This window comes from Globicephala melas, chromosome 12 (genome assembly GCF_963455315.2).
Source record: "Globicephala melas chromosome 12, mGloMel1.2, whole genome shotgun sequence".
NCBI lineage: Eukaryota > Metazoa > Chordata > Mammalia > Artiodactyla > Delphinidae > Globicephala > Globicephala melas.
The window spans coordinates 44771968-44798783 of record NC_083325.1 but is presented as its reverse complement, the minus strand read 5'-3'; the positions used below and the strand labels follow the sequence as shown (position 1 = coordinate 44798783).

The following is a 26816-nucleotide window of genomic DNA, read 5'->3' as shown; positions in this document are numbered from 1 at the left end:
ATATTAGAGGGAAGGGAGGACATGGTTATCAAGTAACATGACTTCTGTCAATAGAATTTTCCAGTTTACATTCTCATTCTTTCATTTTTATTCATTGAACCTTCTTATTGTTTTTTAAAGCCTACCAGTGGATCATGTTGCTTAAATAAAAATACCTGAAAGATATATGCACACAAAGCAGACTCAGATTTACAGCAGAAATAATGGACTTGAGTCTTGTTCGAGAAAATATAATTCACCCATCCATCCAGCCATCCATTCAATATTTATTGAGTCTGTGAAACTGATAGGTAAAATATGCTGGAGTTAACAGCGTGTATTAGTGTATTATGATCGTGTTGGGTGCACACAGTTCATGATTCAATCTTTCTCTGCATAGTTACTGTAGCAATTCTCTGAAAGGCATGTAAGTAGCCAAAATGTGGCTAGAGAAGCTAAAATAAAGAGCAATTTGAAATTATCCACTGTGTTAAAAATTGACTAACAGAATGAATTCTGGAAAAATACATGGGGTGGTTTACCTAGGCAACCACAAAGAAAAGAAAAGAGAAACTATTATATCACCAAGGAAGTTCAGTAAGCCATCTGATTACAATATGAGAAATCACTAGTTTCTCTGTATACCAGTTTAAAAACATGATGATTAAAATGCATCTTGTTCAAAACAGCAAGAAAAATAGAACATATCTAAGTATAAACTTACCAAGAAATATACAGGACCTGAATTTAAGCAAAAAAATTTTAATGAGGAACATAAACACTTGAACAAAAGTAGACAAAATTGTTACTTTTTTTTAATACAGTTTTCTTGAAGTTTAATAATTTTTCGAAGTAATTCAAGAAGGTCAAGAGAATGTATTTCTTTTTTCAAAAAAGAGATAGTTTGGTTTAAATCACTGTACTTGGTTTCTAAGTGGGTTTTTAAAAATAATTTACATAGATTTCTTTTTTTTCTTGCTTTATAAGAAATACTGATCAGCATATTGCTTCTTTGAAAAGGGGGCTCAAATCACCCAATTCTTTGTGAGAAATAAATTAAAATTATTTAATTATTGACTTCACTTTACTCATAATCAATACTCTATTCATAAATACTCTTTTTTTTTTTTTTTTTTTGGCGGTACTTGGGCCTCTCACTGTTGTGGCCTCTCCCGTTGTGGAGCACAGGCTCCGGACGCGCAGGCTCAGTAGTTGTGGCACACGGGCCCAGCCCCTCCACGGCATGTGGGATCTTCCCAGACCGGGGCACGAACCCGTGTCCCCTGCATCGGCAGGTGGACTCTCAACCACTGCGCCCCCAGGGAAGCCCCATAAATACTTTTTATTCATAAATATTCATGAAAAAGTAAAAGCATATTGAATAATTTAAATACATATAACAAATTATTTTTAAATTTTTATTTTATATTGGAGTAGAGTTGATTAACAATGTTGTGTTAGTTTCAGGTGTACAGCAAAGTGATTCAGTTGTACATATACATGTATCTATTCTTTTTCAAATTTTTTTCCCATTTAGGTTATTACAGAAGACTGAGCAGAGTTCCCTATGCTATACAGTAGGCCCTTGTTGGTCATCTATTTTAAATATAGCAGTGTGTATATGTCAATCCCAACCTCCCAGTTTATCCCTCCTCTGCCCCCCCCAGCCACCTTTTCCCTTTGGTAACCATAAGTTTGTTTTCTAAGTCTGAGAGTCTATTTCTGTTTTGTAGGTAAGTTCATTTGTATCTTTTTTTTTTTAGATTCCACATATAAGTGATATCATATGATATTTACCTTTCTCTGTCTCAGTTACTTCACTTAGTATGATAATCTCCAGGTCCAACCATGTTACTGGAAATGCATTATTTCATTCTTTTAATGGCTGAGTAATATTCTGTTGTATATATGTACCACATCTTCTTTATCCGTTCATCTGCTGATGGACATTTAGGTTACTTCTATGTTTTGGCTATCATAGACAGCGCTGCAATGAACATTGGAGTGCATGTATCCTTTCAAACCATGTTTCTCTCTGGATATATGCCCAGGAGGGGGATTGCTGGGTCATATGGTAGTTCTATTTTTAGTTTTTTAAGGAACGTCCATACTGTTCTCCATAGTGGATGTACCGATTTACATTCCCACCAACAGTGAACCTCACTTTTCCCCACAACTTCTCCAGCATTTATTGTTTGTAGACTTTTTGATGATGTCCATTCTCACCAATGTGAGGTGATCTCTCATTATACTTTTGATTTTCATTTCCCTAATAATTAGTGATGTTGAGCATCTTTTCATGTGCCTTTTGTTCATCTGTATGTCTTCTTTGGAGAAATGTCTATTCAGAGCTTCTGCCTATTTTTTGATTGGGTTGTTTGTTTTTTTGATATTGAGCTGCATGAGCTGTTTGCAGGTTTTGGAGATTAATCCCTTGTCAGTCGCATCATTTTCAAATATTTTCTCCCATTCTGAGGGTTGTCTTTTCATTTTGTTTATGGTTTCCTTTGCTGTGCAAAAGCTTTTGAGTTTAATTAGGTCACATTTGTTTATTTCTATTTCCATTACTCTAGGAGATGTATCAAAAAAGATATTGCTGTGATTTATGTCAGACTGCTTTTCCTATGTTTTCCTCTAAGAGTTTTATAGTATCAGTTCTTACATTTAGGTCTTTAATCCATTTTGAGTTTATTTTTGTGTATGGTGTTAAAGAATATTCTAATTTCATTTTTTTACATGTAGCTGTCCAGTTTTCCCAGCACCACTTATTGAAGAGACTGTCTTTTCCTCCATTGTACAATCTTGCCTCCTTTATTGTAGATTAATTGACCATAGGTGTGTGGGTTTATTTCTGGGCTTTCTATCCTGTTCCATTGATCTATATTTCTGTTTTTGTGCCAGTACCATACTGTCTTGATGGCTGTAGCTTTATAGTATAGTCTGAAGTCAGGGAGCCTGATTCCTCCAGCTCCGTTATTCGTTCTCAAGATTGCTTTGGCTATTCAGGGTCTTTTGTGTCTTCATACAAATTAAGATTTTTTTGTTCTAGTTCTGTGAAAAATGCCATTGGTAATTTGATAGGGTTTGCACTGAATCTTTAGATTGCTGTGGGTAGTAAAGTCATTTTGAGAATATTGATTCTTCCAATCCAAGAAATGGTATATCTTTCCATCTGTTTGTGTCATCTTTGATTTCTTTCGTTAGTGTCTTATAGTTTTTGGAGAACAGGACTTTTGTCTCCTTAGGTAGTTTATTCCTAGGTATTTTATTCTTTTTGAGGTGATGGTAAATGGGAGTGTTTCTTTAATTTCTCTTTCTGATCTTTCATTGTTAGTATATAGGAATGCAAGAGATTTTTGTGCATTAATTTTGTATCCTGCAACTTTACCAAATTCATTGATGAGCTCTAGTAGTTTTCTCATCGCATCTTTAGGATTTTCTATGTATAGTATCATGTTGTCTGCAAACGGTGACAGTTTTACATCTTTTCCAATTTGGATTCCTTTTATTTCTTTTTCTTCTCTAATTGCCATGGCTAGGACTTCCAAAACTATGTTGAATAAAAGTGGTGAACGTGGACATCCTTGTGTTGTTCCTGATCTTAGAGGAAATGCTTTCAGCTTTTCACCATTGAGAATGATGTTAGCTGTGGGTTTGTCATATATGGCCTTTATTATGTTGAGATATGTTCCCTCTATGCCCACTTTCAGGAGAGTTTTTATCATAAATGGGTGTTGAATTTTGTCAAAAGCTTTTTCTGCATCTATTGAGATGATCATATGGTTTTTATTCTTCAATTTGTTGATGTGTATCACACTGATTTGCAGATATTGAAAAATCTCCTGGTCCGGATCTTCCCGGACCAGGGCACGAACCCACATCCCCTGCATCGGCAGGCGGACTCCCAACCACTGCGCCACCAGGGAAGCCCTCTGTTGATGATTTTTGCATCTATGTTCATCAGTGGTATTGGTCTGTAATTTTCTTTTTTCCTGGTATCTTTGTCTAGTTTTGGTATCAGGGTGATGAGGGCCTCAGAATGAGTGGGAGTGTTCCTTCCTCTGCAATTTTTTGGAATAGTTTGAAAAGGATAAACTTTTCTCTGAATGTTTGATAGAATTCACCTGTGAAGCCATCTAGTCCTGGACTTTTGTTTGTTGGGAGTTTTTAAATCATGGTTTCAATTTCAGTAATTGTGATTGGTCTGTTCATATTTTCTATTTCTTCCTGGCTCAGTCTTGGGAGATCGTACCTTTCTAAGAATTTGTCCATTTCTTCTACATTGTCCATTTTATTGGCATATAGTTGCTTGTAGTAGTTTCTTATGATCCTTTGTATTTCTGTGGTGTCCACTGTAACTTCTCCTTTTTCATTTCTAATTTTATTGATTTGAGTCCTCTTTTTTCTTGATGAGTCAGGCTAAAGTTTTATCAATTTTGTTTATCTTTTCAAAGAACTAGATTTTAGTTTCATTGATCTTTTCTATTTTTTTCTTTGTCTCTATTTCATTTATTTCTGCTCTGATCTTTATGATTCCTTTCCTTTTACTAACTTTGGGTTTTGTTTGTTCTTCTTTCTCTAGTTGCTTTAGATGTAAGGTTAGATTGAGGAAAGAACCTCATTTTAGATGCCTATGTATGCACTCCAGTATCTAGAATATACCTTGCATACAGTGCTACTTAAATACTTATTGAATTGAATTAATGGGTACTATTGGATTATGTGGTTCTTTTACACATTAACGGGGAGTGGGAAAAAATATATATCTCATTCCAATCACATCCTCACTAATTAGAAAAAAATTTGTGTAAAAATTTGTGACTAGTTATTTTTTGGCTAGGAGAACTCTTATGTCTGCCATTTCCAGACCTGAGCCACCCCTATCAAGGGCAAGGGCAGCACATGAAGAGTGAGGTCTTAGGGCTTGCCAAGTGACAGATGACCAGAATACTCCTAGGTGAGTAGGCACGTCAGGCAAGACAGTTCCTAGCAACACGGATGACATGTGTGGAGCCATGGCACAGAGTGGCCCTCCCCCTACACATACACACACACACAGTGTAAACAGAGCTGACTCACCTAACAGCATGACCATTCTGCTCCTACCAGTGGTGTAAATTCCTCCTTGGCCATAGGTCTAGCCAGTGAAGAAGTTCTTGGTGGTGTTGAAGATCAACTACAGGTAGATAGTCAAGCTCTCAACTAGTTAAATACACAGAGCTCAGGTGGATTAGTCATTGCAGCTTTGATGTCCACTAGTCCAAGTCCTGGACTCAGTGGTTCAAGTTCCTCTCTTATTCTTACTGGAGCCCATTCAAATATGGCTTTCACTCCACCAACACTGTTCTTGTCAAGGTCATCAGTGACCCCTGTGTTACTAAACACAATGGTCAATTCTCAGTCCTCACCTTACTTGACCTGCTGGCAATGTTGCCCCAGTTGATCTCTCCCTGTTCCCAGAGGGCTTCATTTGACTCTCAGGACACAATGCTCTCCCAGTTTTTCTCCTACCTCACTGGATGCTTTCTTTTCCTCTGCTGGTTCTTCTTCTATTTCCTGAGCTCTTAACATTGGGATGCCCTACAGTGCAGTCTGTGGACCTCTTTCCTTTTCTATCTACATTCACTTTCTTGGTGATCCCACCCATTCTTATGGCTTTCAATGCTATCTACAGACAAATTCCAAATTTCATCTCTCCAGATTCATAGATCCAGCTGCCTACTCAACATCTCATTTAGATGTTTAACAGACATCTCAAATTTAACATTCTATAAATGAACTTCTGATCTTTCCCCCAAATCTGCTCTTCTCACAGTCTCTCCATTTCAGTAAATGACAATTCCATCTGTAGTTTTTCAAACCAATTGTAGTTTTTCAAACCAATAACCCCGGTATCATCCTTCAGTCTCCTCTTTTTCTCACACCCACATCCAATCTGTCAGCAAATCCATTGACTATACCTTCACAGTATATCCAGAATCTGATCACTGTCACCACCACCACTGCTCCTACCCTGGGCAAGTTACTTAACTCTTCTGTGTCTCTTTCCTCATCAGTAACTTAGGAGGACTAATGGACTATAGCTTACAGGGTTAATGTGTGGATTAAAGGAAATAGTGTATGTAAAGAATTTAGCACAGTGCTGAGCAAACAGGTAGTGCTTCATAAATGTTAGCTTTTATTTCTACTGGCCTTTCTTTTCTAGAAGGTTTCAAGGAGATTTGACTGGTAATGTTGAAGCCATCAGCCGTTTTCATAATAACTGAACTTCATTCTTCAACACATGCAATTTTGATTTTTAAGATTTCAACTAAATGAGTTGAAGAAAAGAAACTGTTGCTGTGCTGATGGCTTAGCTTATGAAAAAGAATAAAATAAAAGCTCACGTTACCCAGAAAAATTGTCACAAATAAGAATCAAAAAGGTGGTTAAAACAAACTATTTGTAAAATAAATAAGATACAAGGATGTAATATACAGCACAGGGAACATAGACAATATTTTATAATAACTTTAAGTGGAGTGTAATCTATAAAAATATTGAATCACTATGTTGTACACCTGAAACTAATATAATATTGTAAATCCACTATATGCCAATAATAGAGTTAAATAACACAAGGGCAATCTTGAATCATTGTCATTCTTCTCCAGCCTGATTAAGAGTAATTTTCAGCTAGTCAGACAACTTTAGCTTAGAAAATATTCTTAATTCAAGGTTATGTGAGATTGTTACATATGATACTGCACAGCTGTACACAGCACTAGCTTCACAACCTCAAAGACTTTTGGGGATATGAGGAAACTTGTAGACTGTTTCTACAACTGGGATAACAGCCATCATTTGTATAAAACTGCCTCCTATTATTATTAACCTGTAGTCCCACTTAATCTGAAACGCCAACTAATTATTAGTAGGTAGAAAGATTCTGGAAATCCTTAACAATATCTGAGGTGTTAGCAATATTACAGTAATCTTGGAATTTATATGAAGCATCTCATTAAGTATACCAAATGTATAAATTATCACTTACTAGTGATATCATGTATAAATTAGACACATGATATCACTAATAAGAAAAAACACTATATAAGCAGAAAAAGTTTCAGAACATTTACTCTGTCTTTTTAATGCACTTTGCTAATATATATGGTAAGAAATGTTTTTTGAATAGATAAGAAAAATATTCATCTAATTTTATTTTAATGTTTAAATAAAGAATAAATGTGATTTTTCCCATATTCTTTCATTCTTTCTCTCTCTCTCATTCTGCACATACATATATATAATCTACCATGTGCTGGGTAAGGAGAAAAACTCATGGTGCAGTTTTTCTTCTTTATAAAAATATTTTTATCCTTTTGCATACAAGAGCTAGGTAGTAATGGCATCGGATGTTTTAAGAGGAGGGAAATAACCCCAATATGAAATCATCCGGAGTTGACTGTGCTTAGTTTGTCATTAGCTTTTCTTTGTCCACATTTAATTATATGTTAAACTCTGTGGTATTCTGATATAAAATTTTCACATTGTACAAATCATGTATATATTTCACATTATATGCAGAAGTTACTTAGTAAATGTAAACTCCCATTATTACTCATCGTGGGATCATTTTAGCTAGTCTATATATACTTAAATGCTAATTTTTATTTGTGTATTTTTTGTAGGAAGTCCTGGCTGAGCAATGTTGGAAGTCCTAGTTCTCGCATCGATCGCACGACCTTTTCCAATGAAAAAACCATCTCTAAACTTGAATACTCTAATTTTACTATTCGATACTAATAGGAGAAAAATTAAAATTGTAACGCTCATACTGCACAAAAGACACTATGTATTCTTAAGTCTATATACTACAATGATTGATAGTAGCAGAGTAGGGTAAAAAAAAGGAACTTTCTGTTCTGAAAGCTACATTATATGTTACTAAAAATGTCTGACACTGAAATAGTTTTGCTCAAATATGTTTTGAACAAGCCAAAACTTAGCGTTCTAAAATTTAAAATGTCATTACAAAATATTTAATATGAATATTTTACTGTATTTAAACTTGTCTCTTGGAATCTTTAATTCTAATATTATGGCATACATGTTATTTGGCTGGACATAAAATAAAGTTAACCATGTAAAAATTATTTTTAGGTATTGTTGTCTGAATTGCATTCTAAAATCTCTGAATAATAATTTAAAGTTGAATAATTTGTTTAATAACAACAACAAAATAACCAGTAGTTAGATATAAATGTATATGATGATCAGCATAGCCCTAAAATCAATAGTTTCAAAAACTCTGGTTAAATGAGAACATGACTCAGTACTTCGGTTGGAAGTACTTAATGCTTTCTAGGAACTATATTGTTCTGTACAGTGAACAGATGAGTGAAGAACCCACACTGGTAGTGTAGCAAGCTGCAAGGTTTATATCCACAAACACCCACAATGGATGGCCTATGAACCAGGAAAGGAACTGAGAGTCTAAATAAATCATACTATCCCCCAAACTTGGCCTATCATCCGGGGATTTTCACATACAGTTGATAATTAAGCAACATAGTATTTTAAGGGGAAGGTTTATTTCTATACTACAGAATTATACTCTGGAAAATGGGAGACCTTTAACTCAAAATACTGGGGAATTTCAAATTTGTAGGTATATACTTACATATTCCTTCAATGATTTACAAGTTTTTATAACAATGGAATCCATTAAAACAAAGGTTTACATGGAATTTTATACATAAAGCAAGTGGAAAAGGACTAGAATGATTGAAATCAGCGTCCGTGGAGCCCTGCACACTTGATCTCAGTTTTCCCTCCCGCATCTTGTCCTCAGCAATTGTCCAATAATTTCAAATGCCTTGGGAATACAGGCTAGAAACCACCATTCTGTATCTATGGAACAAATCTCTATTGCTACACTCCATGGCATACAGAAAGAATTCAGGCCTCTCTTCTCTACCTGCTGCAAGATTAGAAGTAAGGAGATGAAGCATGGGCTGACTTTTGTTCACTTGAATGGTTAATTCGATGATAATATTGATATCAAATGTATGTAAGCAGACAATACAACTTTAGGGAATGACATTTTTTTTTAACTTTCCAAATACACTTAAAGGAGTATAGAATTTTCCTACTTTTTTAATACCATCACTACGTAAAGGAGACTCAACTGTGTTATTCGTTTGGCTTTTCCTCTCCCTGTATTTCCCCACTCCTGATTCAAGGAAGGTCGACAAGTCTTTAGCCCTTTATCTCAAGGAGGGTTTTGGTGCCAGATTCCCTGAAGACGACTTTCCTTCCAAGGTTTCATTTTAAAGGGAGCATTATGCTGTGAGTTGAGGAGAAAGACAAACACTGTGCCTTTAGCAGGTAAAAGAGAAGCAGAAGTGGCAAGAGCCAAGGGGACAACGAGATTATCCAAGACTTTGGAAAGGGACCAAAGGCAATGTATTTCCCAAGAGATGGAGACCTGTGCCTTTCTCCCCAGTAGCACCTCTGGGGGATGGCCAAATCTGAGAAGGAAACAGCTGTGGTCCACCCAGAGAAGCTAGATCCCAAGCCCAGGGGCTTCCAGTCCTAGCAAGATTCCTATCCCCAAAAGTGCTGCAAAGCATCCTGACTACAAGGGACCATGGTGGTCATGGTAACTGGTATGGACAAGAGACTAGAGAAGTCTTTCTTGAATGTTCTCTCTACATTAGGCCCTTTATATGATCCTTTTGAGAGAGGGTACAAAGCACCAGGGATGAAAGATTTAACTTCTCACCTCCCAGACAGGATGGGACTTGAAGCAGGCTCAATTTGACTTAGGGAAAATAAATAATTTCTTGCACAGTCAAGTTGAAAATAAAATCTATATCTCTACACATAGGAAGGCCAAATGATTTTAGAAAAATACGGTCTCAGAAGTGACACCAATATGTCACTTTATTACCCTGATTTCCTCTGGTAGTTCCCTTCCCCAATCTCTTTATAAGAAAATCACACTTTACTGGCACAATCTTCTAACTGCACAAAGTGAATCACATTAGTCAAGGTTGCTTAATGATTAATACATAACTAAGTTCTATTACGGGATGAAAAATATTGTAAATAATGATTAAAAATGGGTGTTCATAAATGGATAGAAAGCAAGAGAAAAAAAAGGTAAAGCAATTTCAAAAATGTGTTGAGACCAGATAGCACATCTGAACAGTAAACTTAATGTGTCATATTGAACGTACACAGGGACTTTTAAATTTACATATCATATTTTAGATAATAACAAACTTTGACAGGTTTAATTTTGCCAGAATTAGGCATTTTAAAAACCAACTAAGCAAAAGATGGGTCTCTACTTCAATGACTGTCAGCCAGGAGTCTCAACACCCCACATGCCCACAACCTCCTCAAGAAACAACACATCAGAATTAGGCGTATATGATTTGTTAAAGCATGTAACTATTTTTCATATTTATAAAAATATGCCTATCTTTTTAAAAAGCTAACTCAAGAAGTAAAGCACTTGGCTGGAGGGAAGATGCAAAAGACAGACTCTTTAGCAGTCTGGGTGCACAGAAGCAACAGGGGTGTAGTAGAAACAGGAGATTTTTCTATTAAGAAGACTGTGGGCTTCTAAGCTTGAGAAGAAGCAATTCAACTTTCATATGAGGCTGGGAATCTCTAGGTACAGGGGAATTCCCTGCAGCCTGAAGAAGGCTTGTGCTTCAAAAGTAGGTGCTTATGTTAACAAAGAGCACAGAAGCACTGAAGGGGGAACTAAGAGGTGCAGGGTGGATATGGCCACAACACCCACTAGTTTGACTTTTCTGGAAGTTGGTCACCATTTTCACAATGAAATATTTTCAACTTTGTCTATCGAAGGAATCTTTCAGAAGCACCTGTCTCTAAATTCATAAAGACAACAGAAAAAGCAATCCAATTCCAAAATTTAGCTTGTATTTGGAAATATATAGTCCACAAATATTTTTCATATAGTACTTCTCCCTGGCCTCCATTAATGCAGATATCAAAGAATGTTCACTACTTGTTAAAAGGATGAGATCTTCATGTCTGGAACTAATTTTGGGAACTGAATATAGGCAGTGTGGTATGGTAGAGGATATTCTGCTCTAGGAATCAGAACACCTGCATTCTGGGCCCAGCCCACCCATTAATTAGCTGTGTGCCTAGGTGCCCTCAATGGCAAAGTCAAGAATTAGGACTTCTCCCAGGATTCCAGTAAGACAGAGACCTCCCAGGAAGTGGTACCAGGAGAACTACAGAAAGGCAATGAGGAAGCTGGGCAGCCAACAGTCCCAATCAGACCAGTCCTACTCTCATCTCTTTCCTATATTAGGATTCTCCATAAGACGTATTTTGAGAAGAATTCTGCCTCAAACAAAAAACTGAAAAGAAACAAAAACAACAAAGACACTGAATTTAGCATCTGGGGTCTTTTCTAAATTTTTATAAATGCTAAACTCGAATGCATTGCCCATTCTCTTGATTACTTTTGTCAAGCCAGTGTGGTAGGTATACTTTACCTGTAGCCATTTCCATTTTTGTGACAACTGAGCATTGAAAATAAATTTTTCTTTTTCAGAGTGGCCTCCATAAAGGTCCATGATAACTAAAATATTTCTGAAAGTGATTTTCTGTTGTCTTTTGTTTCTATTTTGATGTTACCAAAATTTTAAAAATATGCAAGAGAAAATACAAATATATAATTAGTGGCTTAATTAAAAAGTGTTTTATAAGCATATCTTGAAGATTTTAACTTAACATTTAGAATTATGTGTAAAAGGTAATTTTCCCCTTCTTAACAGGTTCAAGTGGTTTTGAATAAAACCAAAGTCTGATGAAAATTTAAAATTTTAGAATTAAAAAGTCTAGTTACTGTGTGATCTCATTAGCAGATTTTCTGTAGAAAGTGGGTTCTTCCCTCTTCTAGAGAGCAAGATTTATGCTTTCTCCTCCACTGAAAGGACAGTATACCTTCTTGGTTGGATGTCTAAGATACTTCTTTCATCCTTAAACTACATTTTTCTTTCATTAGTTTTATTTTCCATGTTGCCACAATAAACTGTTCAAGAATCAGTGAATACAAGTTTCCAATGTGGTATCTTTTTTTTTCTTCTAGTTTTTTACAAATACTAGAAGACACATAGAGAAAGAGAAGATGCAGGAAATTCAATGTATTGGAAATGTGGTGTCTGTTTCAAAACAGTTCTAAAGATAAAGGATCAAAGTCAGTCATTTGACCATTTGCAAGTATTAAAGCAGAATTTCCACTGAATTCAGTGCATATTAATCTGGATTAAGAACATGCCTGCAATATTTCACCAGGAAATTGGCATAAAGTGGGTAGATGGTATGTACCATTATTTCTGAGCTGCTGTATCTACAACAATTAGAAAAAGATGAGACAGAAATCCTTCTCCTCAGGTATTATTTTCCAGGGTAGGAAAAGAAGAATCAACCCTTCTCTCCCTTCTCTGAACCCAACTACTATTCTTTCTCCACTGATTGGGATAATAAAACTAAATCACAGCACACAGGGGACAGAAGGAACAGGTAGTAGTCAATTGGGTAGTCCCCTTACTTAAAGCATGGAAGCCAAGGCAAGGTAGCTCTGTAAGTGTTCCTTTTATAATTATTCATACTTTATACCTTATTTTATATATCCTATATCTATGGTGTATTTCATAATTTTTTTAAAAATGTAAGCTTCCTGAAAATCTCATAACAACAGCAAAATACTGGATTAGGGCAGATCAACCATTCTAAGGTTTTAGACCTGAGAGGGATAAACTGTCTGTTGGCAAATGCCAGTGTATAACCAAACTCGCCTCATTAAAAGATGAATAAATGGGAAAAAAAATCATCTTGAAATTCAAAACAGCACTACAGCCAAGGTAAATGGAATAATACCCCCTTAGAATCAGAGGAAGTACCTATCTCTAAAAGTTATTTATTATAGGAAAAAATAAAATTTCAGGAAACATCTGCATATGTCCTCAATAGTGTATAATGAAGGTTGATCTTTGAAAGAAGAGCAGGGAGCCAGTGGGGAGAATTCGTTCAGATTAAAATAAAATATATGGATTAAGGAAAATTAGTTGAAATATAAAATTCCATTCTGGAATTAGTAACTGGTAAATCTCAACAGTGATACAGAGCTGTGATTGTCAAACCCAGCTGATTATCAGAATTACCTCGGGAGCATTTTAAATAGACTTATTTATTACTAGGCTTCACCCCATACCTAATGAATCAGGATCTTCCAAAGGTTTTGTCCCTGAATCTGCAAGTTTAAAAATGTCCCCAGGTGATTTTGACAGTCTGGCAGTTTTAGGAAACACTGGTAAAGAGAATAATCTAAAAAGTTCATCAGGAAAAAGAGATGAAAATGTGAAAAAGAAAATTATTAATTTAGAAGAAAGAGCACTTATCTAACCCATCAATAAATCAATGATAGAAATTCATCGGGAAAAAGCAAAATAATTGAAAGAGAAGGAAAAATCAGTTATGATAGAAGAAAACTTTCTTAACGTATATAACTATAACCTATACAGTATAAAGTTACACAGTTAGGAACAACTTAGGTTTTAAGCAAAAATTACTGAAAATCAGCCCATACATAAAGCATGGCTAAAAAATTAATTATTAAGATAAACAAAAAACCTCTAGCATTCACTTTAACAAGGACCTAATTGCTGCCCAGTAACTCTTCTGTTTCTCTAACCCATTCACTCTCCCACCCTCCTAGACAACCATTTCACACCTACTCCTCACTCAGCCTTGGCTGTGATTTCTATTTCCAGCAGAAGAGAACTTCCCCCAAGCTTCTACCATTGCATTTACCTACCTACCCACATTTGTGCCCAAGTACTTCCTCTACCTTCCTGCCTGTTACCATAGGCAAATTGTCTGGACACCTGGATGCCATAGCCGCAAGGATGCTGCTCCTACCATTCTCACTTCCGCACCATCAATTTTTGTTTCCTATTGAATGAGTCTCTCCTACCCGTCTACACACATGCTGTTATTTGTTCCTCTCTTGACTCTTCCAACTACGGCCACATACCTCTTCCATTTATGGATAAACTCCTGGAAAATAAATAGTTGTCTACACTTGCTGGAATCCAATCCCTCCACTCTCAAATCTGTTTCCATCATGCTTTTGCTCCCCCACCTGTTGACACTCTGCATATTACCCCTAATGATTTCAGTTCAGTGTTTCTAACTCCACTGGGCAGTTCTGTCCTCCTCTTTACTTTAACCCATCAGTACTTGTTTTCACTTGGCTTCCTGGACATCACACTTTCTTGATTTTCCTTTTACCTCATTATTCACACCTTTTCAGTCTTCTTTTGTGTGATTCCTCCTCATTTCTACAATCTCAAATTTGGAGGATCTGAGAGCTCAGGCCCTGGACATCTTCTCTTCTTAATCTGTACTCATCCCTCTGGTAATATTATCCAGTCTCATAAATTTAAATATTATGTACATGTTGACAACTCCAAAATTTACATCTCCCAACCAGGCTTATTCTCTCAACTCCAGGTTCATCTAACCCACAGCCTAGTCCATTTCCAATTGGACTTCTATTAGACATCTCGAATTTTAATGTCCCAAAACGAGTTCCTAATTTGCTCCTCTCACAGACTTACTTCACCTCAGCTGATGGCTCCTCCTACAAACTCTACACCTTTGTAGATGGTGGCAACACCTCATTTTGAGATGCTTAAGGCCAAAACTCAGGGCTAAAAAAATTCATCATTGGCTTTTCTGTTATTCATTCCCCTGTTGTCTCTGTCTTCAAACGTCCATAATCTGCTTAAAAATAATCCAGTAGGAAGAAGGGAGGGCCAGAAAGTGGATGGAGGTATAGATAAGACATGATTAAACATGAGTTGACAGCCACTATGTGGCTCACAGAGGTTCCATAAACCATTCCCTCTCTTTTTGTTTGTTTATATTTTCCACAGTAAAAAGTTTAAAAATATATGCTCAAATCTGAGCATCTCTCACTAACTCTAAGGCAACACCCTTGATCTCAGTCATCATATAACAGCCTCCTAATTGAACTCCTTGCTTCTGCCTTTTCCCTTCTTCAGTCTATACTCAACACAGCATTGAGGGATACTGTTAAAAAGGAAATCAGATCACGTCACTCCTCAGCTCGAAACCCTCTGATAGAAATCTATCTTACTCTCAGTAAAAGCCCAGATCATTCCTGGGCCCTAAACAATGTGGCCTCCCCTTGTTTTGTTGACCTTACCTCCTGCTGCTCTCTCCCTCGCTCCCCGGGCTCCAGCTACAAGGAACTCTTTGCTGTTCCTTGAATGCCCCAGGCACCCTCTGTGCCCAGCCCTTTCCACTTACTATCTTCTCTGACTTGAATGCTCTTCTCCCAGACATCCACAGATATCACTTGCTTTTGCTCTTTGGGTAAATGTCACTTTATCAATGAGTCCTTCCCTGGCCACACTATTTAAATTGTCAAACACTCACTCCCCAAACTCCCTATTTACTTCTCTCCTTTACTTTCTCTATGGTGGTTATTACCATCTAACTAATATTCCATATTTTCTTTCATCCCAATGTAAGCTACATTAGGGCAGGAATTTGTGGAAGTTTGTACCCTGCTGTATCTGTAGCATCTACAATAATGCATGGCCATAGTAAGTGCCCAATAGTATTTGTTGAGTTAAATACAGGAAAAGAAATATTCCTCCAAGGGCTTAAACTATTGTAAGATGACAGAGTTAAGACTGCATATTCATGATAATATATAAAAAAAATAGGTTAAATTCCTCTATAACAATTCCTCACATAAGCCAAGCACAGACACATAGAATAGACATATAGAATAAGGTGACAAAAACTTCCATTATTATCCACAATATAGTGATGGATTTAATCTCCCCTTGTAAACAACCAGAACACTGGACAAAATACATGGAACAACTGTTTTCAGGCAGTGTACAACAGGCAGTGCAGGACCGTGATCCCTGAGAAAAGGGGAGCAAATGAAGTGAGTCCTGAAATTGCCACAATTTTCCACCTAAAGGTGATTTCCAGACTGCAAGAGCAGGAAGGGAAAATCCAAACAGGACCTGGACGCCTTGCTAAAGAGCAGAGACAGAGGATGGAGGCTAGGTTACATGTGGCTAGTGGCTACCATATTGGAGAGCACAACCCTAGATTGATGGGGGAAAATGGAAATAAATCCACTGAAATTGGACAGTGGTTATCTCCAGCTGGTAAGATTTTGCTTTATTTATATCTATGTTTACCAAATTTTTCTAGAATAAGTATGTATCCCTTTTATAATATGAGGGGAAAAAAAACTATTTAAAAGTGTATACATTAAATTCCTAATACCTAATTTGGACTGATAAGTGGTGATTTCACCAGAAAATTTTTAGAATTAAACTATAATAGTATAAAAATTGAATTAGCACTTAATCCTTAAAAGCAGTGTCTTTCTCTGGATAGAAATTCCTCTGCCAACAGAGTTTAGCAATGGAAATCTCATTTTACTTTAAGGAAATCAGTTTTAAGTTTTCATGTTAAAGTGAAATCGGTAGTGTCTTTACAACAACAATGTTTTGTCTGCACAGTGATGGATCTCGATAGGATTATTTGTAAGAAATACAAGAAAAGACATTCTATCTCAGAGACAAAATGGAATTCTCTGACAATATAAAAATCTGTTAAATGTTGAAACTTTCAGTCATTTGTCTAATTGTATATCATAACTAAAAGGGAAAGAATTTGCACTTCAGTTGCATAAAATTTAACAAATATTTTAATAATTATAGAAAATAAAATTAATTTAATGGGCCTAAACGGAGATGAATAAAATTAATATTAGATTTAATATTAGATATTTTTAGAAAGTTAAGGGGAAATACTGTAAATTCTTCCAATCTGTCTATGACGTCCTTACATTCCTTCCTTCATACCAATTTGCTTCAATTTAGCAACAATAAAACCTCTTAATTGGCCCCATTAGTGCCTACAATATGCAGTCTGAATAATACATTTGAGACATCAGCATTCTGGTGTTTAGGCTGTAGCTTAACTCTGATTTTTAAAAGAATGCCAATGTCCCATTCATTTTATTGTTTCGTTCACTGTTTGAAAAGAGAGTGGGGAAAAAACCCATTAGCTCTTCTGAAATGTCAGCAAACGTGGGTAACTCTAAATGTTTAGAGCTGTCAATCCGTGGCACATCACACGTCTTTAATTCAGCAGCCTGTGTATACGTGGGCATCGTTGCCAGCCATGAGTTCAAACTCTTTACTAATACAAGTTTAAATTCTACCTAGCATATCCTTCACTACTAAAAGTTTGGCTGCATTAAAAAACTAACCATTTTTAAGACAAAGCTTGGGTGTATTAAGCAGTATTCACATGAGTAAATTTGAAAATATCGCGGAGATGTGAAAGAGATCATTTTAATGTAAATATTTTCCCAAACCATAACGTGCATTGTTTTTGAAGTGCTGGTTGTCCCTGAGTAGTTCACAATTTCAATAGAAAACAAGACATTCACAAACACACACCTAGAGTAAAATTCCAAGGTAATAAACAAATGATGTCATGGTACTATAGTCTGTGTGGTGGAAGTCCTGGAATTAAGGTCTGATATTGTGTGCTTCCTTGATATCTGACGACATCGGGAGGGTCTCAAATGGCCTATAACTACAAGTTCTCTTTGCCAGCCTGCTCTCAGGGAAAGGGTCCTGTAGCCAAACAACCCTCTTTACAAGAGGCCAGATGCACGTCCTGCTGATCCCGGGGTACCAAGTTTCAGTTCCCTGCCAGCCTGCAAAATTATTCAAACAAGCCAATCACATCCCCCGTGGGAACCAGGGTGACCTCATCCTCTTGACCCTCCAAACCAGCCTCCCACAGCCCCTGGCTGTCCACTCTGTTCTGGAGTGCAGCTCCCACGTGGCTCTGTGTGGCGTGGCATCCTGTCCCCTCGGCTGTGAGCACACATGCCTGATAAACTGCTGCTAGTATCATCTGTCCTGTCCAGTGTCAGGTGTCATGGGTTCAGCCACCCATGTAACCCCAGGGCACGAACCTCTCCTTCATGAGCAAGGTGAATAGGAGGTGATTGGAACAGGCTGTGAACCTTAGTACTGTAAAAGATCTGGTTTTAGAAAATAGATCCTTACAATGGCTGTCTAAAAAGGTTGTGTGAAGTAGGTAATTCTGGATGGAGAATGGTGTTGAGAACTTGGTTGTGCCTGTGGCTTTGGTCTCATTTCTGGAATTCTCTGCTGAAGGAAGAGGTAGACAAGAAACAACAGCCAAATAACAAAGTACTGATTTCATTAACTGGACAAGGACCCAGTTAAACAAAGGAGTAAAAGTGGCTTACAAGTAAAAGCTGGATTACAGAAACTCATTTAGAGTCGGCAGCCAAAGTGAGCCCTCTTTCTTCCTATGCCCCTTTCCTTGAATTCTATACCCTCTCCTAATAGCTGCACGGTTATGGATGATTGGTCCATCAGCTCCATCCAGTTGCAGGTAGAAGAGAGAGGGTTGAGTTGCCCAGGCCAGCTGAGACAGACCCTGTCTGGTTTGTCCAACTCCTGGAGATAGGAAGTACAAGAGAGGGCAAGGGTGTGCACCACCCCTGAGCACCGACCTTTACTCAGTGATCCCGCCCTCTAGTAAAATGGTCCCAGTCAAGGTCCTGTTCTGACAGTCTGTGGAGCAAATCTGTTCTCCAGGGCAATGAAAGTGGGTAGAGAGAAGGGTGCCAGAAATGGAGCAACAGTTTCCTTCTAACCTATAAATAAAGGTGAAAATAAATTCCTTACCCCCAAAAGAAGGGAAAGCAGTCCAGAGAAGTATAACTATATCCACAAACAGAGCAAAGTAGAAATTAGGATGGCTTGTGGTAAAAGAATACCCTGTTTGGACCAGAGGATCAAAATTGAGGAGCTGTGAGACACCTGGGGCCAGTGCTAAGATGAAGATTCATGCCTCCTGAGAGTGTGAAGTCCAAAGGAAAAGACAGCTGAAATAACACCCAAGGAAAAATATGCAGTCTGATTAAAACAATAAAACCTTTCTTGCCTAAACACAAAGGTCTCTGGAATAAAATGAAAACACTAATTCGAAAAGATACATGCACCCCAATGTTCATAGCATCATTATTTACAACAGCCAAAATATGGAAGCAACCTAAGTGTCCATCAACAGATGAATGGATAAAGAAGATGCTACACACACACACACACACACACACACACACACACACACACTCTCACACACACACTCACACACAATACTCAGTCATAAAAAAGAATGAAATTTTGCCATTTGCAACAACATGGATCTACTTGGAGGGTATTATGCTTAGTGAAATAAGTCAGACAGAGAAAGGCAAATACTCAAATACTGTATGATATCACTTATATGTGGAATCTGAAAAATAAAACAAACTAGTGAGTATAAAACAAAGACAGAACGAGACGCATAGATATAGAGAACAAACTAGTGGTTACCAGTGGGGAGAGGGAAGTGGGGAGGGGAAAGAGAGGGGTAAGGGATTAAGAGGTACAAACTACTATGTATAAAATAAGCTACAAGGATGTATTATATAACACAGGGAATATAGCCAATATTTTATAATAACCATAAATGGAGTATAACATTTAAAAATTGTGAATCACTATGTTGTACACCTAAAACTTATATAATATTGTACATCAATGTACCTCAAAAAAAAATGAAGGTCTTAGGATACTCCAAGAGTTCAATTTCTGGTACCCATAACTCTCAGTGAAAAATTCCAGAAGCTGGGAGAAACCAGTGGGCTGGCAGAGAAAGAGCAGGCACTGTATAAAACATACTGGATTTTTTTGCCATTTATTCTGGAGCATTTACTTAGAACGTGCCAGATGACAAGCACTGTGCCTGGGGCTGGGTGTACAGAGAGGAAGAAGATGAGACAATTTCAACTTTGAAGACATTTATATCCTGATGGTAATGTTGACAGAGAACCAGTGTCTGAGCACCGAGCATGTGGCAGGCAGTGTATTATGGACCATCTTATTTTAGCCTATGAGGAAGGCAGGTATGGTCATTATTACCACTTTACTGTGAGGAAATTAAGCTTCAGAAAGACAAACTTGCTCAAAGTCATGTTGCTAACAGGTGGTCCAACCCCAGGGCACAGTTTGTGACCACTGTGCTATATTCCTTGAAATACTGAATGAGAAGCAAAGAGAATATTAAAAATAGGAAGTAGAATTTCAGGCCTATCTATATTCAGTTCAGAAAAAAAGACTGTAATGGATCTAAGTAAAAAAGTATAAAAAATTCTTAGAGAAGGTTAAAATAAAGTGTTTAAAAAGAAAAAATCACAAGTCTCATATTACTATATATGAATAGGAAGTGATAGAAAGAAAACAATAAGTTTGGGATATAACCCCATGAAGCACACCCAAGATAAAATTATATGGTTTCTATATATTTTATTTTATGTAACCTCAACCATTCACTAGGGAAATAACATACTTAGAATCATTATATTTTCCCATGAGCAAGACTTTCTCTTCTCATCCAATCTAATTAGCCCATATTCCAGTTAAAACAAAAGTCTAAAGGTAATTATTTGGTCCTATCTTCTATACTATTCTGGCCTGTCTTTAGAGAGAGAAGTATGAGTTTGGAGCAGATTATCTTGCGAATGAGCTTCTCAGCCGAATATTCTCACACAGATAAAATATGGCTTAAACTGAAGATTATCAACAAACAAGCAGAACCTAAAATATAAACAAAAAGCAAATGCAAGTTTGCAGGAGAGGCTGTTGCCAAAGTACATGCTGAGACAAACTGTACTTAACACACAGGGAGTTGCCTTGTCCTGTGAAACTAACCCCAAGAGGGTGAGGTTAGGACACTGCTATGGCCCAACTGATGCATTTAATAAAGGGCAGTTTAACAAAGCTCTTTTGTGTATAACTGCTCCTTTAACCTTGTTGCTGCAGGTAGGGTAGATGTTAGTAGCTAAGCGTACAGCCAAAGGCACAGAGGCTCAGAAAGGTCACACTGGACCAATCTGTTTCCAACAAGGAAGCCCAGGCCCTTGTTCATTGTGGTAACTCATTACCTTCAACAATGGCTCAAAGTCTTCCCTGCAGTCCTCACAGGGTTGACTAGCCATTATCCAAATAAAATAAGGACTGTGATATTTCCCATATCTATTCTCTACCTGGCAAAAAATTTGCAGAAATGCCAGGTTTCTTTCTAATGTTGCCTATGTTCTCTTAAACTATAGGGAAATCCTATAAGATTTCTTTTCCTGAATCTTACAACCCATTATTAAAGCCTCAGAGGTTGGCAGAGGAAGGAAGGACAGAAGGAAGGAAGGAAGGAAGGAAGGAAGATGAAAGAAAGAAAAAGAAAGAAAGGAAGGAAGGAAGGGAGGAAGATGGAAGGAAGGAAGGGAGGAAGATGGAAGGAAGGAAGGAAGGAAGATGAAAGAAAGAAAGAAAAGAAAAGAAAGAAAGGAAGGAAGGAAGACAAAAGAAAGAAAGAAAGAGAGGGAGGGAGGGAGGGAGGAAGGGATGAAGAAAAGAAAGGCTTAAATCAGGTAAATAGGTAAATAGTTTGCTTCCAGGCTTACTATAAGAGGATAAAAAACATGGCTAAATTTCCAAACTCTTGCAAATCTTATAAATACCAAAATAATTAAACATAGCTTGAAGCACATAATACCATTATAATTACATACAGGGAAAAGGATATTTTAGAATAACAGTTTAAGAGTGACGACTTGTGAAATGTTCATTCGCCATACCATTTTGAAAGGAATGATAGAGGTCTAGGAGGTATCTGAGGTAAACTAAAGCTTATTAATTAAAAGTGTTGTACTTTTCTATTTAAAACCTCAACTGTGATTTCTTTTGAGGTATATTCTGTCTTCATTTTTCTTTAAATGGAAGCTATAAGTTGGCTCCTAACTCTTCACTTTTGTTACAGAAGGAAAGAAATTTTTAATTTATTGTAGCTCTATATGGTAGACAAACCATCCATAACAAAATGATTACTACTGTTTAGCAGTTCATGGTCTGAAATTGTGGCGCCCTGTAAAGTCATGACTTTACATGAGGCGGTGGTGATTTGTGATTGTGTGCTTTTCCTTGGATTGTTACTGTTCGTTTTACCAACCATGGCACCTAAACATCAGCTCTAACTGCTGCACATCTGTCAGAATGCATTGTGTATGGTGACACTTTACAAATAGATAGTGCAAGCTTTCACTTTTCACACCCCCCTCCCCCCATCACTGAATGGTTATCATGGTCTCCTCCCCTAGCACACCTTCCTGTCTAGAAGGCTTCCACTCCTATCACACTGGCCAATATTACTCTTTCTAGTTATTTTTACCCACTCTCATAATACCATAGTGACATGAGGAAGACCTTAGAGTTTTATGTTCAATTCTTATTGCCATGGTTTAAAGCAAGAGGTAGAGAAACTAGATGTAGAGGCAATGAGGTATAAAAAAGGAGAGACTGATCTAAACCCCAATCCTAGCTATATCACTTTCTAGCTGGGTGACTTCCACAAGGGGTAAAGATGGGGAAGAGTGGTGGGAAATGATACCTATTGAGTACCCACTTTGTGCCAGGTGCTTTATGCATATCTTATTTAACATAACAACCCTACAAGAGAAGTTCTTATCTCTACTCTTTTGGGGTCTTTTCTTATTCATTTATTTTTTAAAGATTAACAAGAGACATATTCAAAATCTAAAGCTCAAAGAATTTAAATAACTTGCCCAGAGTCACAGAACTTTAATCACAGAGCTAGGACTTAAACTCAGGTCTCCTAACTCTGAAGTTCAATAAATATTAGTTCTTTTTCCCAAGGGAAAAAACAGAGAATAGCAATTTGTATCAAAGAGATCAAAGGTAGATTTTTACAGGCAAAAGTTGAAGAATCTAAGTTGCTTAGCTTAATAAGTAGTTTTAAACATTAGAAATCAACTATCCTTCGATTTAAAAAATTCTTTTTAATTTAAAGGTAGTTTTAATTACCATTTTTAAAATGTGGAGCTTCTCTAAGGAATTTGTTGGACAATGATTGACTGTGTCCATAAAAAACACTTAAAAATGAAAAGTAATATATGTTTTGTAGGATATAAAGAAGAATTCTTCTGGGACAATCTTGTTCATAAGGCATATTGTTTGCAAGGTACTTTTCTAGGTGCTGAGAATCTCAAATGAATAAACTAAAATTCATGGTCCAGTGAGAACAGGCCAGAACATACAGGTGCTCAGTACATATTGGATTGCTCAATAATTAGATAAGATGTGGTAACAACCTTCCAGGAAGATGATTACATCTCTGGAAGTCTTCAAATAAAACAAGGGAAATAGCCTAGAAAAGAAGCTAGAAGACATCAAAAACCATCAAAAGTAGAGAGCTTAGACTAGTGTCCTTACTTTTTGATAATGATAACACCCCAGACATGTTTCATTTTGCATTCTTCCTTCCTCAAGACGTTATATGTCCATAGCTATTCACAAATCTTTACTACAGGATCACTCCACTTACACCACCACTATAGAGACCTCCCTGATGGTCCAGTGGTTAAGAATCCACCTTGCAATGCAGGGGACGCCGGTTCAATCCATGGTCAGGGAAATAAGATCCCACATGCCGCAGGGCAACTAAGCCAGCATGCCACAACTACAGAGCCCACGCACCACAACTAGAGAGAGAAGACCACACGCCACAAAAAGAGAGAAGCCCGCACACCACAACGAAGGGAGGAGCCCGCGTGCCACAATGAAAGATCCTGCGTGCTGCAAAGATCCTACAATGAAAGACCCAATGCAGCCAAAAAATAAATAAATAAATATTTAAAAACAAAAAAAAACCTCTATAGTACCAAAATGGCCCTCTACTGTTTTAGCCACCCAAGACCAGCTTTTCATTCATCCTTTGGTTATACAGCCTCTATGTACATGACCATAGTTGGATTGTTTCAAAATGAACCTTGAATCATGCAATTATAGAGGTGGTTAGAAGGCTCCAAATTCATAAAATACAGTCTTCTTCCTTCAATCAGGTGAATTTCCTAACTAATGATTTCTATCAGTGATTTTGGAGTAACCCAGTCTGTAACTGTTTAAATTTCAAGGAATTTCATAAAATTTTTAAGATTTTAATTTATACATCTCTATGAATATGAACATACCCATGTATACATCCAGGATCACTTATATCAGAGTACTCTGTATGATTTATACTAGAGATTTTTACTTTTTAAGAGATCATGTCATACTTGTTTTGTAATCCCTCTCTTAAAAGTTAGATATAAAGTAATCCTTCTCTCTTAAAAGTGAGACATAAATCAATTAGCTTTGAACTTAGACCAGAGGAAAATTCAGAGTCCCTTTCATATCTGTAATTCATTTGAACCTATCCATCCTCAAAGATGAACAAACCTAACACTAATAATTCTCATTCCCATTGCCCTCAAATTAATGTATATTTTGGCTTAATAAAATTCTTAGAGTCTAAGGTGATGAAATAAAGACAATGTAATGCATGTACTTGATGAACTTTCTATCCTACTAATTATATGAATAGGAAGAATACTAAGGCCAACTTTTAATGGGTGCTTACTATGTGCTAGGATAAGTTCTCTGCATGCATTTTGTCATTTAATCCCTACAACACATGTATATGAGACAAAGAAAAAAAAACTATCTTTAAAACAATAAATAAGATTAGAGAGCTTTGCTCTTTTGCCATATTCTAGAGAGCCTCACCTGTATCCCATCACTGAAGAAAGAACTGAGAAGAAGCTGGATCTTCCTGAGCCTCAGCTTTCCTAGCAGGTTATACAACTGTACCTTCATTATTTTTGGCATTTTCCTATGGTTCGAAAAAAAGTGTTGACAATTTTCTGCATCTATAACATTTTGGATGAGCAATTTCCATCTTATTGTGTTTCCTCACATATGGTGTTCTAGCTCAAATAGCTCTGGTATTTTTAACTTGCCCAATATTAGTACACCACTTTGACTTCTTCGCTGACAAGTATCCAAATTACCTAACACAAATGAGAAAATTTCATGTATTATTTAGGCCTGTGTGTTCATTGAGTTTTCAGACAAAAATTTTCCAGTAGAATCACTGTATTTTACAGCTGAAAGGGATCATAAAGATGATCTAATCTGACTACCTCTCTTTACAAGTGAGATTTACAGCAGAGAGGTTTAAGTGTCTCTGCTAGGTCAGGTTAGCTAGTTAGTAGTAGAAAAAACTAACAGCAGTCCAGTGCTTTTTCTACATAAAAAAGTCAATAGTTATTTTAAAAGGTCCATATCATTTTGCAGTGCCCTACAGGGGATGTTCCAATAATAAATGATGGGCACATTTTTGTAATACTGTATTATTATCAGTACTGAAATTTAAAACTTGTGACTATCAGTTATATAATGCTCTTAAGTATCATTGCTGTTCAAAATTTTTTCCTGTATTCTAACTAGATTGTGACTTCCTTCTGGTAGACACAATTTCTTTTTAAAAAGTGTTTCTTGGGCTTCCCTGGTGGCGCAGTGGTTGAGAATCTGCCTGCTAATGCAGGGGACACGGGTTCGAGCCCTGATCTGGGAAGGTCCCACATGCCGTGGAGCCACTAGGCCCGTGAGCCACACTACTGAGTCTGCGCGTCTGGAGCCTGTGCTCCGCAACAAGAGCGGCCGCGACAGTGAGAGGCCGCGCACCGCGATGAAGAGTGACCCCCGCTCGCCGCAACTAGAGAAAGCCCTCGCACAGAAACGAAGACCCAACACAGCCAAAAATAAAATAAATAAATAAAATTAAAAGTGTGTCTTATATCCCTTAATAAACCTACACATACACTGGTTAACAGCTGGAAAGAGATTGAAATATATATGTTACACTAATACTATATGACTCAGAATCAAACAACGGTCATCCTGTTTGAATGCAAGTGAATATGTTTTTTTGAGAGGGAGAAACTTGAGAAAATTTCTCATTTTTTCCTACCAAGCAGTTGGGATTGTCCCTGAGGGTGAGGGGTTATAGGAGCTTTGAAGAGGTTGGTGAAGGTTGGAATAGAAATTAGAAGGAATAATGAGAGAGTTGACTGAGCCTTAAGATATCTGGTAGCATATGCAGATCAAATTGCTCAAAAAAAATAATAGCTAATAATAACCAAGGACTTACTACATGTTTGGCAGTCCTCTCTCTACCTGTGTTACATCATCTACACCTTGCACAACCTTAGGTATAATTCCCCCATTTTGTGGATGAAGAAATTGAGGCTCAAAGAAATTAGACCATTTGCCCTGCTGAACCAGCTACTTAGTGGTGGAATCAGGATTCAAACACTAACTGCCCCGGAGGCCTATGCTCCTAATCACAGTTTGATAGGATAAAACCAGATAAGTAGGAGGCATTTAAGACACTGCAGAGCAAATGCCTGGCTCCCGCGAAGGAGCTCATTAATGTTAATGCCCTACCTTTGGTTTCAACTCACTCTCCTCATATTTTTTTACCCAGCCACTCCTTACTCCCAAGAACACATACACATAACCACATATTCACACACTCTCCAGGCTTTTTACCAACAAGGTCCACCCTCAGGTGTCTAGGTTTGATACCTAGTTATCAAACTTCTATTCATATACTCTTCTTCCTCATGGGACTTAAGCTCACTTATGTACAATGAATCCTAGGACTAACCTCTGCTCTCCCACATTTTTCCAGGTAAATGTAAACACATGTTAAGACTGACTCTAGGTTACAAAACATATGCACGTGCATAGCCC

The 26816-nt window shown here is 37.1% G+C and overlaps 1 protein-coding gene across 2 annotated transcripts in view; it reads left to right on the top strand.

Annotated features, from left to right (window-relative positions):
- The window catches only part of ACYP2 (acylphosphatase 2), a 175386-nt gene extending 167272 nt beyond the window's left edge, over positions 1-8114 (top strand). For both annotated transcript variants that reach the window (XM_060309606.1, XM_030877217.2), the window contains one exon: positions 7650-8114. In XM_060309606.1, the coding sequence (XP_060165589.1) occupies positions 7650-7764 (115 nt within the window). In that variant the 3' untranslated portion in view covers positions 7765-8114. The remainder of the gene's footprint in view (positions 1-7649) is intronic.
- The last annotated feature ends 18702 nt before the right edge of the window (positions 8115-26816 follow it).